The sequence below is a fragment of the Notamacropus eugenii genome, chromosome 1, assembly GCF_028372415.1.
Source record: "Notamacropus eugenii isolate mMacEug1 chromosome 1, mMacEug1.pri_v2, whole genome shotgun sequence".
NCBI classification, from domain to species: Eukaryota; Metazoa; Chordata; class Mammalia; order Diprotodontia; family Macropodidae; genus Notamacropus; species Notamacropus eugenii.
Genome location: NC_092872.1, coordinates 527,294,871 through 527,312,946, shown reverse-complemented (window position 1 = coordinate 527,312,946; position 18,076 = coordinate 527,294,871). Strand labels below are relative to the sequence as shown.

At 40.0% G+C, this 18,076-nt stretch overlaps 1 protein-coding gene and 1 long non-coding RNA gene across 2 annotated transcripts in view; one reads left to right on the top strand and one right to left on the bottom strand.

Moving 5' to 3' along the window:
* Nucleotides 1-11,986, bottom strand: part of SELENOI (selenoprotein I) — a 50,007-nt gene extending 38,021 nt beyond the window's left edge. Inside the window, exon 1 of the mRNA XM_072633943.1 lies at nt 11,413-11,986. Within this exon, the coding sequence (XP_072490044.1) occupies nt 11,413-11,472 (60 nt within the window). The 5' untranslated portion in view covers nt 11,473-11,986. The remainder of the gene's footprint in view (nt 1-11,412) is intronic.
* Nucleotides 11,987-11,993: 7 nt separating this feature from the next.
* On the top strand, nt 11,994-14,754 carry LOC140520171 (uncharacterized). Its single transcript, XR_011972417.1, has 3 exons — nt 11,994-12,354; nt 12,749-12,840; nt 13,570-14,754. It is a non-coding gene; the product is annotated as an uncharacterized lncRNA (long non-coding RNA).
* The last annotated feature ends 3,322 nt before the right edge of the window (nt 14,755-18,076 follow it).

The window sequence follows — 18,076 nt, the reverse complement described above, 5'->3', positions numbered from 1 at the left end:
CACCTATCAGAAATGACAAATGTTGGAGGGGATCAGGGGAAAAATAGATACCTTTATGAACTACTGGTAGAGTAGTGAACTGGTCCAATCATTCTGGAGAACAATGTGGAACCATCCCCATACTCTTTGACCTGGCAATACTCCTACTAGGTCTACATCCCAAAAAGATCAAAGAAAAAGGAAAAGGACCTATATGCACAAAAATATTGGTAGTAACTCTTTTTGTAGTGGCAAAGAAGTGCTCATCAACTGGGGGATGATTGAACAAATTCTGGCATATGACTGTGATAGAGTCCTTTTGTGCTATAAAAAATGATGATGGGGTTGGCTTCAGAAAAACATGGCAAGTCCCATAAGAACTAATACAAAGTAAAGTGAGAACTGGGAGATCATTGTGCATAGTACCAACAATGCTGTAATGATCAACTGCGAAATCATACTTGGCTACTCTGATCAATACAATGATCTAAGACAATTCCAAAGGACTCATGATGAAAAAATGCTATCTCCCTCTGGAGAAACAATTGATATGAACTCTGAATGCAAACTGAAGTATAATTTTCTCACTTTATATTTATATTTTTTGCCTGTTTTTGAAATATGACTAACATGGAAATGTGATTTGTATAATGCCACATGTATAATTGATATCTATTGCTTGCCTTCTGAGTGAGTGGGGGAGGAGTGAGAGGGAGGGAAAGAATTTGAAACTCAAAATTTAAAAAGAAAAGAATACTAAAAATAATTAAAATATTAAAAGAAAATTTTTATAAAAATAATTTTTTTAAAAAAGAAAGTGCAGAGATAAGCTGAGAATGACTTCAAAGTGAGAATCTGATTCACTGGGAGGATGATACACTCAACAGACATAGGAAAGATAAGGTAAACAGGAGATTTGGGGAAGGAGATAATGAGTTCTGCTGTTTGCCCATCACAGAATAGGTGCTTAATAAATGTTTAATTTTGAACATGTGAAACTTAAGGTGCCTACAGACAAACAACTGAAAATGTCCAGTAAGCAGTCAGTGATGTAGAAGCCCAGGGTTGGATATACTGCTCTGAAAGTCATCTGCATAAAGATAACTGAACCCACGAAGGCTGATGAAATTATAGGGAAAGAGGAGATGGAGAAATGAATAGACCCCAGGACAGAACTTTGAGGAATACCTATACTTGTTGGGGGTGTAAGCTCAGTTCCATGTGGACAGTCTCAGGCAGGTAAAGGTGAGGACTTCTAAACCTTAGAGTTCTCATGAGGCCCCCCAGGGAACAGCAGGGAATTGAGGTGTGAGACCCGGGCTATCTCGTGCATTTCCGCCTCTTCCCATGGGAAACGTGCTGGGAGAGAGCATCCCTGCCCTCGAGATTGGCCCGGGGTCTGAGCACACCTATTGTTGTCTAACAGGCACAGTATTCAGGTGCAAACTATGCGTCGGGAGAGCTTAAGTAGGGTCAGGAAAGCCTGAAGGCGCTCTTAGCACTGAGGAGCCCTTAGAGGACAGAAGGCCCCTCTTCCCTCTCTCCTCTCTTCTCTCTTCTCTCTTCCCTCTCCCCTCTCTCCCTCTCCCACTTCCACTTCCAACCTCTTACTGTAAGATCTTTGCCTCCTTGGGAGATTCCTCTCTCCTCAGGAAGAATTCCCCCTGCACATGTAACCAAGACCCTGAATAAAGCCTAACCCTTGTTCGACTCTGGAAAGTCTCTTCTCTCATACGTTTATTGGGTTTGGCCAGCCGAAGACCTGCGATAGGTAAGGTAAGACTCGGGTAGCCCTTACGCCTCTAGGCCTAACATATACTTATGGGACAGGACATAAGTGATGAACCAATAAAAGAAACTGAAAGAAACTGATAGTAATATAAAAGAGAGCAGTCACAGGGGAAGGGTGAATGTCTAGTGTACAACATGCAACTAGAAAAGCAGCCCAATTTATTAGTCTATTAATGTATCCACGTTTACATGAACATGAGAGGCAGCATGGGGTAGTAAAGATGTCTCAAACATTCAGTCCATAGGTTGCAACACTCCTGAATGCAGCCAGAATAAGATTTCATGTAATTGGGAAATGGTTAACAAAATAAATAAATGTACAATAGAACTTATATAATGATTATAAATGGCTCTCTAAGTCACTATGCAGCCAGGAGGAATATGTATGGAGTTTCTATTTGAGTTTGATACTATGGGTGGAGAAGATAGAAGCCTGGCCTTAGAATCAGGAAGATCTAGGTTTAATTCCTACTTACAATAATACAGGTTAGCTCTCCAATTTACAGATCTGTATCAAAGAGGGGAGTTTCTGTACTGAGAGTTCCTCCCCCCACTGATTTTAAAAAATAACTGATGTAGACAAAGGTAGCTATATATTTTTATACCTATGAATATATAATTGTACACATACAACTGTACATATGCCATGTGTGTAGATACAAGCAACAACTACAGGAGTAAGTTCAAAGACTGAGTGAGATCACATTAGGAAAATGCTTCCAATTATTACAAACTATTTGCTGCTACAAAATCCACTTTTTTAATATCATTATTTTTCTAGTAATGGCATATGGTTATGATCTGTGAAACACTATTTCCCTGGAAGAATCAAAATTACAAGTAATTTAAAGATCAAATGGATTGCATATTGTAGATCCGAGCAGGCAGCATCATATTACCAAGGAGGACTTGAACACAAGTGACTAAAAATACGTCTCAAGGAGATGTATAAGAACAGTCAGACCCCCTCCCCTTATTCATGATCAGAAACTTTGGTGGTCATACCACAACATGAACCCAAAAACTTCTGACAAAAACCAACAGGATACCTGCTGGGCAGATATTCTTTCCTAGCAACACAGAGGCCTGTTAGTCTAGCTGACAAATACTTTACTGTGGACCCACAAAAACATGAACATGACCACTTTCAACTGGAACAGTTGGATAATGGTGAAAGGACATGTTAATGTATGAATCCTGAAAATGGTGACTAGAATGAAAGCCACCAAAAGATCAGTGTCTTTTCCAGTTTAAAGTTTCAAAGCTAGCCAAGCGTTTGGCCTACCCAATTGAAAGGCAGCAGGGCCAAGATCAAAGACTTTGAGTACACTTCAGTCTAACTGCAAAATGAAACTCCTTCTAAAATATTTGTCAAGCAGTTTAAAAAAAAAGAGAGACAGAGACAGAGAGAAGATAAAGGAAATAACTCTGGCAGCTACAAAGAAGGCAAGGCAGATACCAAGAAGAAATAGCACAACATTTAAAGCAGCAACCTTGCCACTTTCCCCTATGTCAGGATCCTGCTGCCCTTTCCCCAATATATTAAAAGAACCAGAGGAGGGAGTAACGGGGAGGAGGGGAGAAATCCTATATGGTAACACAGGACAAGAACTTCAGTGGAAGAGAACATTTGGAAGGGACTCAATCTGCACTTTATAGTGATCACAGATGAGATCACAGATTCATTTAAGTACCTAAGGGGAAAAATGAAAACTTATATTAGTTTGCTTTTTTACACGACCACTGACTTGAATTTTTATATGAGTTAACAACTATCCAGTCATTCAAGAAGCACTTAATGAATTCTCTATTATGTGCAAGACACTATGCTAGAATATCCCTGCCCTCAAAGAGCTTACATTTTACTGGGAAGAGAAACAATACCTACAGAAGTAAGTCAATATGAAACATATATAAAGTATTTTGGGGACAAAGGCTGAGATCACTACCAACTGAGACAGAGATGACTTTTCCTGTTTATACATACACATCCCACTCCCAGGGCCAGGCAATAGTACCTTATTTGTTTGAGTTCCATTGCCACTATCCTAGTTCAGAAACATAACTCTTCCCACCTGGTTAAGAAGCAATACTTTGAATGATTCTTTCTGCTTTTCCCCTTCTATTCAATTCTGCACATCTTTGGTGGTCATACCACAACATGAACCCAAAAACTTCTGACAAAAACCAACAGGATACCTGCTGGGCAGATATTCTTTCCCAGCAACACAGAGACCTCTTAGTCTAGCTGACAAATACTTTACTGTGGACCCACAAAAACATGAACATGACCATTTTCAATTGGAACAGTTGGATAATGGTGAAAGGTCATGTTAATGTATGAATCCTGAAAATAGTGACTGAAAAAAGGAAGGAAGGTGGAGAGGCACAGGGGTAGGGTCTGGAAGGGAAATGACAGTATAGCATCACATCAAAGATACCTAAAGATAGGAATGAGTGTGGTGTATGGGGAAACAAAGTTCTTGAGTACAGCAAAAGGTAAAATAAGGACAGGAAGGCTGAATCTTATTACAGAGGATTTTGAAAACGAGGACATGAAGCCTACCCTCTACCCATCTCTTCTGACTATACCTTATCCATGCTTACCTCCTTAAATTTTGCTCATATGGTTAATAGAATACCATCTCCCCATCTTCCCAACTTGTAGAAATAAATACTATCCTATGAGGACAAACTCAATTCCCAACTTCTTCTTTACAAGGAACTACTCCCATCTTTTCACTCTTGCTTTATTTCAATGGACTTCATTCATTCAAAACTGACAAAGTATTTGGCCCAGCACATCTGAAAGGTAACATAGCTAAAACAGCTAAAACCAAAGTACATCTCAGACACAATGTGAAGCTCCTTCCAAAATACACATCAAGCAGTAATAGTTACTTTATGCTTAGGTCTTTCCCTATTGAAGAGCTTTTCCAAAGAGACAAATATGTCCCAGAGGAAAACACACTATTTCCCCCATATTGACACATCATACCCAGAATCTAGTGGATAAAAGAGGTCAACGCAGGCTTTTTGCCACAAAAACCAGCCTTGGAAATGTTGAAAAGCTGGTGATGGGCTCTGGGGAACAAGAAGAGGAAGAGTGGGGGGGGTGGGGGGGTAGGGGAGCAGTCTCTATCCTCAGAGCTTACACTGTACTGAAAAAATACAACATTTAAGTAGATAAGTCAATACAATATATCCTTGAGGAGGGAGAAAGCACTAACAACTAGAATGGTGTAGTGATTGGATTCCTTCAGCACAGATTAAGCAGCAAACAAACAAACAATAACAAAAACAACCCAACTTTTCTACAAAGAAGTAAAATGAAGTAGAGAGTGATGGGGCACAGGAGAGATCCATACAAAGTGCATTAGGAAAATTCAAGGTAGAATACATTTTCAGCTTAGGAAGGACTGCATTCCAGGCATGAGTGAAGTTTGGTGCAAATGCATAGAAGCACTGAAGATGGCCTGTTATGGAAGGACCAAGTTTGGGATGTTTGGTTTGATTTTGTTTTGGGGGGAGGGTATTTCTAGCTTGGCTATAAGGTAGCATGTAGCATGCCTCACATGAAATAAGACTGGAAAAGGTGAGATTGTAGTCAGATTGTTGAAAGTTTTATTCTAGAAGAAATAGAAAGTCACTGAATATTTTGAAACAGGGGAGTACACTAACAGATGTATACCTTGAGAAGATTATTTAATAAAAGAAAGATATAGGAAGCAAGAACAATTAAGAAGAAAATAAAAGTTATGTGAATTGCAAGATGTTACAAAGACAATAAAATCTAATATTTTTTGTATTTCACATAACACCTAACATAATGCTTTGCATATATATATGTGTGTGTGTATATACATATATATATATAATAAGTGTCAGATAAATATTTGTTCATTAATATCCAAGTACATGCAATGGCATCATTTAAAATTTCTGGACACCAATTTTGTGATGAAAAGAACAAACAATGAAATTAAGAGTTAGAAGAGTTGAGTTTGGATCCTGCCACTTGGTCTCTCTAAGCCTTATTTTTCTTATCTGTAAAAAGGAAATAACATGATGTAGAGAATAGAGCACTGGCCATGAAGAAAAACGTGCTTTCAAATCCTGTCTCACTTACTAGCTATGTGATCCTGTGACCTTCAGTTTCACTATGTGTAAAATGGGAGAGGCAGAAAATAACACTTATTTCACAAATCTGTTGTGATCAAAGGAGAGCATCTGTAAACTACATCATCTTAAAGGTTGCATAAACATGAGTTATTATTACACCGCCCACCAGAATACTGTGGGGATCAAATTAGTCCATGTATATCAGCAATTCTCAAACTTCTTAATCTTAAAACTGTTTTACATGCTTAAAAAATGACTGAGAATCCCTCCAAAAAGCTTTTGTTTACATGCGTTATATCTGTTAATACTTACCATAATAGAAATTAAAATGTCATAGTGCTATTATGAAAATAGTTTGGACCTAGCAGAATCCCTCATGACACAGTCTGAGAAATACTAATGTCTATGAAATAATTTTCTAACCATAAAATTGCCTCTATATAAACATTAACTTATTTCCCACCTTCTACTACAGAAACAGAAAATTGCACTTTAAAACAAGGGGTAAGTGCAGCAAAGAGAACTCCTATAATTTATAGCATGCACACAGCATTGCTTGGGGTTTCAGTTCATTGTGTCATTGTCTCCCCCAATGAGAGGTTTGCATCTCCCCTAAAGCTTTTACAATTATCTTAATCTCACCACCATTCTACATACTATGGATCATTTATAGATGAAAATGTAGGAGATGTAAGAGCTGAAGGAGTTGGGATCTGACTATTTCCTAGGGAGTTAGCTGAGGCACATACAGGTAGAGTCAGAGGCAAGGCTTTGAATTCAAAAGTTTTCCTACCTCTAAAATCAGCACTTTATCCATTGGACCACACAGAACTTTATCCATTGGACCACAATGACTCTAATGTAGAAATTTTTAACCTTTTTGTGTCACAAATATCCCTTTTGATAGTCTAGTGAAGCCTAAAGAACACTTCTCAGAATGATAAGGTGTTGAGGTTTTTAAATTTATAACTGAGGGAAATGCTAATTTCAGTTAGAGATTAGTGAAAATAAAGATGTGATTCTTCCCCATCTAAGCTCCTGATATATATCCATCAATCCTAAGATTCTCTGCTTTAATAGATCAATTATAATAATAAGTGGTTCTAATATCAACAAAGGCTGACATTTACATAGCATTTTCATAATTATATATAGGTATATTGTGTTTTTAAAATGTGTATAGCACTTTTCATACATTCTCTAATTTGAGTATCACAACAGCCCTGTGATGCAGGTCCTACAAGATTTACCCACATTTTACGGATGTAGAAACCAAAGTTCAGAAAATAATATTTACATATGACCACAGGGAGACAGGACCTTAACTCAGCCTTCCTGACTCTTAAATTCAGTGTTCTATCCACAGCACTTAATATATATTATCTCATTCAAGCTTAACAATAACCTGTTAAGCAGACAACTGCAGCTAATATCATTCCCATCCAATACCCAAATAAGGATACTAAGACTAAGAGTTAAATAAGTTGTTCATAGTCCTATATATAAGTTAATAAGCTCAGAGTTGGTATGTGAGCCCAAATCTTTCTAACTCTACTCACTACAACAATGTCTCTCCCTGTGTTAGATGATTTTATCTTTAGATCGGCTATACTTTCAAAAATCATGAGTATTTACTGATTACCAGTGGGATAAATAAACTTATTAATAAATGTCAGCTTATACATTCTACTGATTATAGATGGTGGTGCTGGCAAAAGACAAGAACTCTTCTAACCTGCATGTCACTGTATCATACATCTCTGTTTCCTTATTCAATGGTAACTCAGGTAGGCAAAGACTTGAAGCTTATATAAATTTTCCCTTTACACATTGCTAGGTTTATCTCATCCTTCTCTTTATTAGCAGTGCTAATTGCTCCAACCATATGTTTAGTCCCCTCTTCCACCTGGTCCCATGGAATAGTCCAACAGGGTCCTCCACCGAGGAGAGAATATTGTTTATTTAGGAATACAGAAATTCACTATCAATGGATTATCTCCTTTGTCCATTATCTAAGTGGATCCAAGGCCATTGACCAGATTGGATCAACAATATATAAATTTGGGTATTCCAAAGACAAAGAAATGACTTTGATTTTCTGTTCTAAATTATTCAGGCTTCTTCCTTCATTTGCAGAATTAAACTGATAATTAAAGATACTAAGTTTCTAGTCCTCTACCCAGACACTAACCATCTTTAAAAAAAAAAAATGTGCCCCCACCATCCACTGAAGTCCTATTCCTATGGCTCATCACAGCATGGTGAAGATGGTTCTGGATTCTCAAAGGCATTAACCAATGATATATAAACTCTGTAAAATCCTACCAATCTGGAAACTATTTCTATAACCTGAGGACCAGTCTATTAATCCAGAAAGGCTCATGCCAGACTGGTTGCAAGACAATTCAAAGGCTCTCTACAAAGCTAAAGAGACATACTGATACTGATCAGCATCAGAGGTGGGAGTATCCAGACCAATAAAATCATAGATTCATGATACATTCAAATATATTGGCTAGCATTTTAAATAACATACTAAAAGTCATATATATATTCTTAGAGTCAAAATAATGCTGCTCATCACCAAGTATTAAGTTGCTTGATTACTAACCACCATAACAGCAGAAAATAAAGAAAATAATACTATAGAAATACAAGCCCTCTCCACAGAACAGACTTCCTTTCTTTCTTTGAAACAGAATGATACAAAGTGGAAACAGTTCACAATCAACTGAAACTATGTTATTCCTAAGTTAACTCTGTTATACTACAAAAAGAAAAAATTCACCCTCATTAGGTGGGAAAATTCTAAACTATTCAGATCAAAAAAGAGTATCTTCACATTTGTACCTTCCTAGTTAACTATCAAAAGTCAGGAGAAGAAAAAAGATTGTTGAAATACCTAAGTCTCTTATTCCAATCCTTGAAGTTACACTGATATCCCAGATACAACTGCTATACAAAATAGCTTCTGAACAAAACAGACTGGATCCTGTGAAGATCAACTTCTCTCTTTCTCTGTTCTTTCTTTAGTACTTCAATATTTCAAGGATCTATGATGTTATTACATTGGTATCCCCTCCAACACTGCATGCAACCCCTTTTTACTTTAACAATCTTCAAGAATAGCTATGACTGAAAAACATTTACCACCTAGAGGTCAGCCTTGGTGTGAAGCCTCAGAGTACCTGGTGACTAAGATCTTGTATTAGCTATAAACAATAAATTAGTAAACAATAGAGTTCATTATCTTGTCTATACTTTTCAACACTCTAGAATAGTCTTGGAGAATCCAGTGTCTGTCCAATAGCACTGATAAGGTACTAGATCAGTACTTTGGTGAAGGTGACTTTCGTCTACAGTTTATCAAAAGCACTGTTATTTGTGTAGTCACCAGATGCTTCCTTCAGTTTTGACAGTTAATTTACATTAAAGCTTCTTATTATAGAAAGCTAATCATGATTCATTAGGTATACTCTTTATTAGTCACTCTGTGTGGTTGTTATGCTTTAACTGCTGATATCTGACAGAAAATATTAAAATAATGAAGCCCAACTTTTCCTTGTGTTAATAAAATCAGGTCAGACCAGGCACCGCAATGCTATTTCTAATAGTGTATATATTCCCCATAAGGGTCCCCATACTCCCAGGTAGAATTATCTGACTAATATAATTCTTAGAAAGGCAGTTGCAGATATTTCCCTGTTCCATATCACTTAACTAATGAATTCTCTCTCACCCAAAGCCTGTATGACCCTTGATAAGTAACTTAACCTCTCAATGTTACAAGCAACTCTCAAGAAGTCTACAAGTTGTAGGGCAGGTGCCAATTTGTACTGTTAGAAAAAGTTTCCTCATCGGGTGTTCCCTATACCACTGAAATAGCAGATCTGATTCCTCCCCCCAAATTAATAATATATGTAACATATATGCAGATTATATATTTACATACATATATACACATACACTTTGGCTTTATTGAACTCACTGTAACAAAAGCACAGAAATGCCACTTTGGAGAACATTGACCTATAGCTGAATTGACCTTTGCTTGCCAGGTTGGATATCAGTTAGAAACTAAAAGAGGGAAAAGTTACAAGAAAAATCGCTTCACAATTTCTGGTGAATGCAGAAAACTTAGTGAAGTTTGTTTTTAAGTTAACAATAGATAATGCATTGATGGAAAAGATGTGCTGTAAATGAAATGTATATCTTGTTAAAATTTGTATTTAAAAAAATAAAATGAAGAGGGGGAAGGGAGGAATTTTTTCTGTCAGTCAACAACACACAAGGTTTGCGAGTTTTGTGCCAGAACAGAGATCAGCAAAAAGGTGGAGATTAAGCTAAACACAAGAGAACTGGATTATGAATTTCCTGCCAACGAGAGTTTTCAAACACTGACACAAGTTGCCAAAGAGACTGTGGAATCTGTTTCTCCAGATGTCTTAAAAACAAATTAGATTCTCAGGTTTCTAACATAGGTTAGGTTCAGCCCTGATCAAAACAAAGGAATGAACTAGATGGACTCTTCCCATGGTCCTTCTAGTTTTAGTACTTCCAATACTGTCTATCTGCAATTTTCAATGTACCTTTATAGAAGAGAATGCAACCACATGCTTCCAAAGAAATTGGGGGGAGGGGGGAGTCGGTATATAGCAAAGTGTAAGATCCTTGACATTCATTTTTGTCATCGTTTTCCAAAAGCAATACCTGGTACAAGTCATTGTTAAAGTGAACTGGATTAGGACTACCGTTATGAATTTTGCATTTCTTGTCTGACCACAATAGCATTTCGTTCAGAAAATCACGATAATTCTAAAAGCATGGGTACTATCAATTGCACTCTATTTCAGCTGAGCTGCACCAGAAAATTGACACCAGCAGAGAAAGTAGGGACTATGGAGGAGAAATGGGTGAAATCTCTGAAGCTGACTGTTATGGGACAGAGGTGTAGCGCAAGGAGGCAGCTTTCCGCCGCCTGGGGCGAGCGTCCTCTAATACAAAGTGTGAGACGGTGGGACACGGTCCCTGGGGTCCCTCCTAGCCCTACATTTAGCGTCCTACCACAGTGCGGCAGGGAATTCCCGCCTGGTCCTCTGCACTACCCACCAGCTCAGAACACAAAGTGGAACCAAAGCTGGCAAGGGACAGCTCCTTTCCCTACCCTCCAATCCAATTCTTTCATATGACAGATGAGGAAACTGAGGCCCCCAGAGGGGAAATGGTGTGCCCAAGGAGACCCAGGGAGCACAGGAAGCTAGAACTTCGGCGTCCACACCCAGCGCCCTTTCCATGCCGCACAGACGGACCCGTGGAGGGAGGTGTCAGTGGCCGTCGCCACCCTCCGGGCCGGAGTCCCAGGCGCCCCGTCGGAGCGCCGGCTCCGAGCTGCAGGGATCCAGACGTGGACCGATTCCCTCCGCGGCGGCCGCCCGCCCTCATTCCTCCCAGTCCCGGGGCCGGGGAGCTCGAGTCGGGAGACAGAATGAAGGGAGGGAGGGAGGATGGAGTCCCCGCTACCTTGTATTTATCGAAGCCGGCCAGCTGCTCGGGGGTCACGTATTCGTAACTGAAGGCCATGATGACAGTGAGGAGGAAGAGGAGGAGGAGAAGGAGGCACCGACGGCCGCCACGGCTGCCTCAGAAGCGGGGAAGACCCGGCACCAGACCGGGTACGACGTGAGTGCTAAAGGCGGAGGGAAAGTGGAAGCTCCAAGCTCCACCCCCCACCCCACCTCCCGCCCGACCCCCCACTCCACTCCCGCGCACGCGCGGCCAGCCCCGGGGCGCACGCGCAGCAGGCCCCAGGCCGTGATACGTCAGCACGCAAACGGATGTCGGCCGTCCCTTAATACAACCTCAGTCTGCCTCGCTCACTGGAACGAAAGAACGACAAATCGACTGAGACCGAACCACGCGAGATCCCGCCCTTCGCGTCCTCACTGCCGCCTCATTTGTGGAAAAATTTGATTGGAGGAAAGGAAGGCGGGAGGGGGAAGGGGAGTGGGGGAAATAAGAGGAGGAAAAAGGCTAAAGTTCACGTTGGGTCAGTTTAGCTTAGATCCCGGCAGGCTCTAGGGCTGCGCAGATCGCTCGCCTGGGGGCCGGCGGCTGGGGCGAGGTGGGAGGGAGCCTGGGGCTGCCTTTGTGACGTAGCGTGGAGGCCGTCCGCGAACTGCACGTGCGGAGATGGATCGTTCCCGGCACGTGGTGCCTGCTTGGAGAGGCGGGGAGGAGCGGGGGCGTTACTAGAGACGCAGATGGGCGCCCCCGGGGCACTGGGTTGGGGCACCGGTCCTGGCTCTTGGAGCATTGGCAAAGACTTTGTCATTTTAACTCCGGATCCCTTGCATCTGTCCGCATCTCATTCCCCGGGCTAATGTTAGCTCTTGTTATCTTCTCACCTAGACTTGTACAGTAGTCCTGCTTCCCAACACACCCCTCTCCAATCCATCCTCCACGGTATGGATCATCTGTTTTTCAAACTGCAAAATACATGGCTATAATGGTCGTGCTTTGTTAGGGAGGAATGTAGAATATAGAACTCTTCTGAATTTTAATATATCACATACTGTTGAAGCACACGTGGCATGGCAAATATTTGTTCTCTAAAATTTTACATGGACAAGTGAGATAGCGGCATAAGGAATGATCGAAGAGTACTTAGGTATACTCTTTAAAGACTAAGTGCCTAAGGGGGCAAGGGGCCTTTGGTGACATTCTGTAGGTATGGTTCTACGTAAGTTCTGAACTGAGATTTACAACCTGACCTTGTTGCGTTTTTTTCTTGGTATAGTTATAGTTCTTTTTAATCATGGGTAAAATTTAGTTACAGAATTCTCAATTACTACAATAGGTCTTTTCTGCTATATCGAGAGAGAGAGTGGTCAACCAAGAAGAGGCCACAAGGAAGGAAAACAGAGTCTTCAAAGTCCCACTACCAGCTTTGTGAGTGCAGGTCTACAATGCTTCTAATTGCTCCTATATCTTCACCTCAGAAAGATTCAAAATTAAGACATAACATATTGATCCATTATTGTGGCTTCAATATGTCTTAGGCAGGTGTTCCAATAAGCTGCCTATGAACACTGTATAGAGAAGCAAAGCCAAGATGACAGACTATCAGGAAGAGTATAGTGAAATCCTCCCCTCAAACTCTTCCAAATAGATCTAGAAAATACACCAGACTGAATCTAGATCAGAGAAATCTTAAGAAAAAAGTCACAATGAGTTGTTTTCCTAGCCCAGGTTAGCATAGGGAGACAAACAGAGAGGTATGTGAGCCCTGAGGTAAAATTCTGGGGAAGAATATGCTGTGTGAAACATTTCAGGTAGGGAAGAGGCTGTGAACCTGAACAAAAAAGATATACTAGGGCACCATAACCTTGTGCAGACTGCAGGAACAGATGCCAGGTGGCTCTGCCCCTCCCTACCCAGGTTCAGGTCCTGAGTTGACTCAGGAGGGAATATGGGCAAGAAGTGTTGCTGTGTAGGGAGAGGAACAATTCCAGAAGCAGCAACATTGACTCAGATGCCGGGAGAAGAATGCACTGCAAGTTACAACTTCTAGTCCAGCCTGAACCTTGCAAAAGAATAACCAGTGTAGGAATCCCAGAACAAGGGGGTGTTTGCAGTTTTGTGACTCTTGACAAGCAGAGTTTCCCAACTGTCTTACAGGGGCTGAGTCCAGCAGCTATTGTTGCTCAGAACCAAAGGTGGGTCAGAAACCTTCAGAGCTCAGACCAGGTACACAGTAGTCAAACTTTGAACTGGATCAGACCACTTTGGAAGCACTGAAGGCTTTGAGGTTTCCTGAACTGTCTCAGAGACCTTGGAATAACACAATACTCAGTATCCCTAGAAAGCAACAGTATCACCAACCCAAATTTTTCTCCAGAAGTGTGAAGAGAGCCTAGCCTAGCAAGTTCTAAGTGAAGAAGAGGATAGAAGAATAAACAAAAAAGAATCCCACTATGAAAGAGCTATTATGATGACACGGACGTGCAAAACAAATCCAGAAGAGAGAATGACGCTAAAATATCTACAAGTAAAATTTCAAAGAAAAACACAGCTTGAGCACAGATTCAACTAAAATTCTTGGCAGAAATGAAGCAGGAGGGGTTTTTTTTTAAGTTTAAAATGTTATATGAATAAAATGATAACACTGGAGAAAAAATGGAAAAGAAGTGAGAGCTACAGAAAATTAGAAAGAGAATTAACACAATAGGTACAAAACCTTGCCCAAGGGAAAAAAAAAAAAACTCCCTGAATTAAAATCAACCAGATAGAACCTAATGATTCCTTGAGACAAGAAACATTAAAATCAAAAGACTGAAAAAAGAAAATGTAGGAACTCATAACAAAACACTTAACACTCATTGGACTACCTGAAAGCCAAGAGCAAAATAAAAAACCTAGTCATCATATTTCAAGAAATCTTACTTAAAAAGACATACTATTTACCCTCAAAGACTTAAAAATCCAGTAAGGATTTTTTAAAAGCTCTTCATAATTTAGACCCTTCTTTCTGGTGGTCTTACATGTTATTTCTCTCTGTTGGAACACTGGCCTTCTTGCTATTCCTTGAACATGCTCCTTGAACACACTCCTTTCTGTGGACTCCGTGTGTATTAAGTGACTGTCCCCTTGCACCTGGAATACTCACCCTCTTCATTTCAACCTCCTGGCTGTTCTGTTTCCCCTGGCTTTTTTTAACTGTCCAAATCCTGCCTTATTCAAGAGGGCCTTCCTGTTGGCCTCCCCACTTTTCTGGTCTCCTCCCTCCTTTCCCCTACCTTTGCTAAGGCCTTCGTTCTTCATTTACCTCCCAGTTATCCTGTATATTTCCTATACACATGGTAATTTGCATATTATCTCTCTCGTTCAGATGTGAGCTCCTTGAGGGCATGGACTGTGTTTGTTTTGTTTAGACCCAGCACTTGGCACAGTGCATGGCTTATAGGTACCACTTAACAAAAGGTTGTTGATTGACTTACCTCAAACAGTGATCCTCTCTTGTTTTTGGTTAGGCTGCTACCAGCTTCAACGTTACCTTTACTAGCACCTCTAATTTAGAATATAGTCACTGAAAGTTAATGATGAGCCAAGAACCTGCAGAGGCAGCCCAGAAATTAATAGGACACTGAGCTCCCTTATGATAAGAGATAAGAATAAGGTCAAAGGTATAGTAGCTTGTGTGGACACTGGATTGATGTTTGAAAATGATTGTGATTATTATCTCTGTAGTGATCACTATCTCTGTGTGTGGGTGTTATTGGAAGGAGCCATGTTTACAGAACTGACTGTAAAAATTTACCCTGTGCAAAATTTGTATTCTGTACCCCTGAGTTTCTCTGGTGGCCCTGACTTTGGGACTAGAAGACTTATAGATGTAATATCTCTCATAATGAAGACCTCTGACAAGTCCCACATTAACTTCCCTATGACTGCTGAGCTAGGAATGGAAACAGGACTCTTAATGAGCCAAATACAAATTTTTGCAGGAGATTCCTCCAACTTTGCAGACAAAGCTCTATACTGGGGCTAGTATATTGGCTAGTATTTGACCAACATTCTTTGTATGTCAATTTCAACAAGCACCTAGTAGATAAATACAGCAGGGGAAGGGGCAGGAAAGACACTTGTTGGTATAGTTGGTATATTCTAAAGCTTTAGAATTGTCAGGGTTGGGAGGAGATGTCACGTTATCAAGGAAGAATAACAAGGAGCAGGGAAAAAGGGTTTTCTTTGGGAATCCTGAAAAACACTGGACAAGGAAGAGTGTGGGAGAAGCTGTCTTAGATATCAGATTCAACAGATTCAACTCACTTAATCCAGTGAACATTTAGTTCCTTCCTATGTGCCAGTCACTGTTCTAGGTAGTATATTAAGGGGGTTTCTAAAAAGGAGCTTCCATACTACTGGGGAATGAAAAGATAAAGGTACAATACACACCCAAATAAGTATAGAACAAATGTGATGAAGGTTGAATTGGCCTTTGTGGGCCATCCCAAGGAGCAAGTTCCTGGGAAACTTCCAGGGACATGGTGACTTATTACTTGGGACCTTTGGGAATGATCAGTTTCCCAGCTCTTCATAGCCATATGGTGGCTTAGTACTGAAAGGACTTGGAATTTTGTTGTAACATGGCAAACCCTGGTTGGTGTCTTGGTCTTCTTTATAACAAACAGCATCGGTGTAGACTGCTATATCAGGAGAGATATCTCATTCTTCATTCTTCCAGGTGGCATCATATAACTCTTATTTTTCTTTTCTTCCTTTTTTTTCTACTCCAAATATTAAGAGTTCTTTGCAAGGCATTTAAAGTGCCAGTGTATGAAGATAAACTCCACTGAAGAGAGAATGTTGAATGCAAGTAGCCACAGAACTGAGGAATCATCTTGATTTCTGGCAGAAGCTGAGTCCACTGTTTTATATATATAAATATGTAGATATATAGGATATTTATATGTGTGTATATATACATATATAATGTATATGTATGTGTATACATATATATACACATACATACATATGTCTTATGCCGCTCTCTAGTTTCATATTTCTCTTTTTCTGTGTTTAAAATCTCTCCTTGGTGTCTTTATTTATACATCCCACTTTCTACAAGAAACCTTTGTTAATCCCCCTTAATTCTAGTCCCTTTCATCTTTGATTATCTTCAATTTATCATATATATATATACATATGTGTATATATATATATGTATATATATATATATTGTTTGTGCATAGTTGTTTGCATGTTGTTCTCCCATTAGGCTGTGAGTTTCTTGAGATAAGAGACAGTCTTTTGCCTTGCTTTTTATCCTCAGCACTTAACATAGAACTTGGCATACAGTAGCTATTTAATAAGTGTTTATTAACTCAGCCTCTTCTTCTTGAAGTATCAGTAAGATGATTTGAAACTTTTACGCTCAAAAGGCTAATCTTTGTAGAGATGACTGTAACACCAGTGGAATACCCCTAGAAGCCTCTATGAATATGCATGTGTATTTCCAGGGTAAATTTACAAAATATAATAAATTCTCTTCCTTTAAGGCAAAACCAAAATATTTACTTGGGACATCATTAGAATACCAGGAGGTAAGATTTAACAAAGTACTTATCACTAATCCAGAGAGCATCAACATCTTACCTTCTTTCTATCAGTCCTCCCCACAGAAACAAGCTCCCCAGACAAATTCCTCCCTCCATCCACTGGCAGCTTGCTTCTCTCTCTGCTCCTTGGACCAACTGCTCCCACTGACAGCTCGCTTGCTCTCTCTCTTTCTTTCTCTCTCTCTCTCCCTCTCTCTCTCTCTCTCTCTCTTCCTCTCTCTCTCTACCTTGGGCAAGCTTCTCCCAGTAAGCTCCATGTGACCCAGGCTCCATGTGACCACAGGCTCCATGTATTAGGCCTGTTAATGGATGTGGAAGATCTTCTTATTCTATTAACATTACAGTGGCAGTGACAATCTCTGATGGGTCCTTTCCAGAGAAACATGGTTGATGGTCAGAGTCCAGTTATGAGCAGCAAGCCAGTTGTTTTAGGAAAATGACTTGCTTCCCTGGAAGTTAGATGAAGTATACTTCTACTTGTAAGTAGCTGTCCTCTCCCCATTGCAGATGGGGAGTATCTACCAATCCTTCAGGCCAGAACAAGGTTCCAACTATACTGCTTTCTTGGTCACATTTTCCTTTTTGTTCTTTCTGCCTTTTTGTCTTTTCCATCCTTTTTCAGCTGCCATCTTGAGAACAGGAAGAGAGGACAACCTATAAGATTTTCATTGAAGGCTAGGGCATAGGCTGGCCCTTCCTCAAGGAGCATGGACTCAGCTAGACTAGCTTAATACCTTGACCCTGGTTGCTTTTTCTGTTATACAATGAAACTTGAGGAATAAGAAAGCTCCAGCAAGGTAAAGAGATCAAGGAAGGCTTCTGAGTTAAAAATCTACCTATAAAATTTCTCCTCCTCCACCCCCCCCCAAAAAGGTGTTTTTTTCTTTCAAAAATCTACCTATAGATTCCTATCTATTGATTAACTCACAGATAACTTTATAAGCGTAGAGCTATCTAATTGACTGCTATGCCAAGGTCTGTACCAGAACTGTACACTTGGTCCCTGAACTTGAGGAGTTTATAATCTGACTGGGAAAACCAAATAGAAAAATGTGAAACAATAGGCA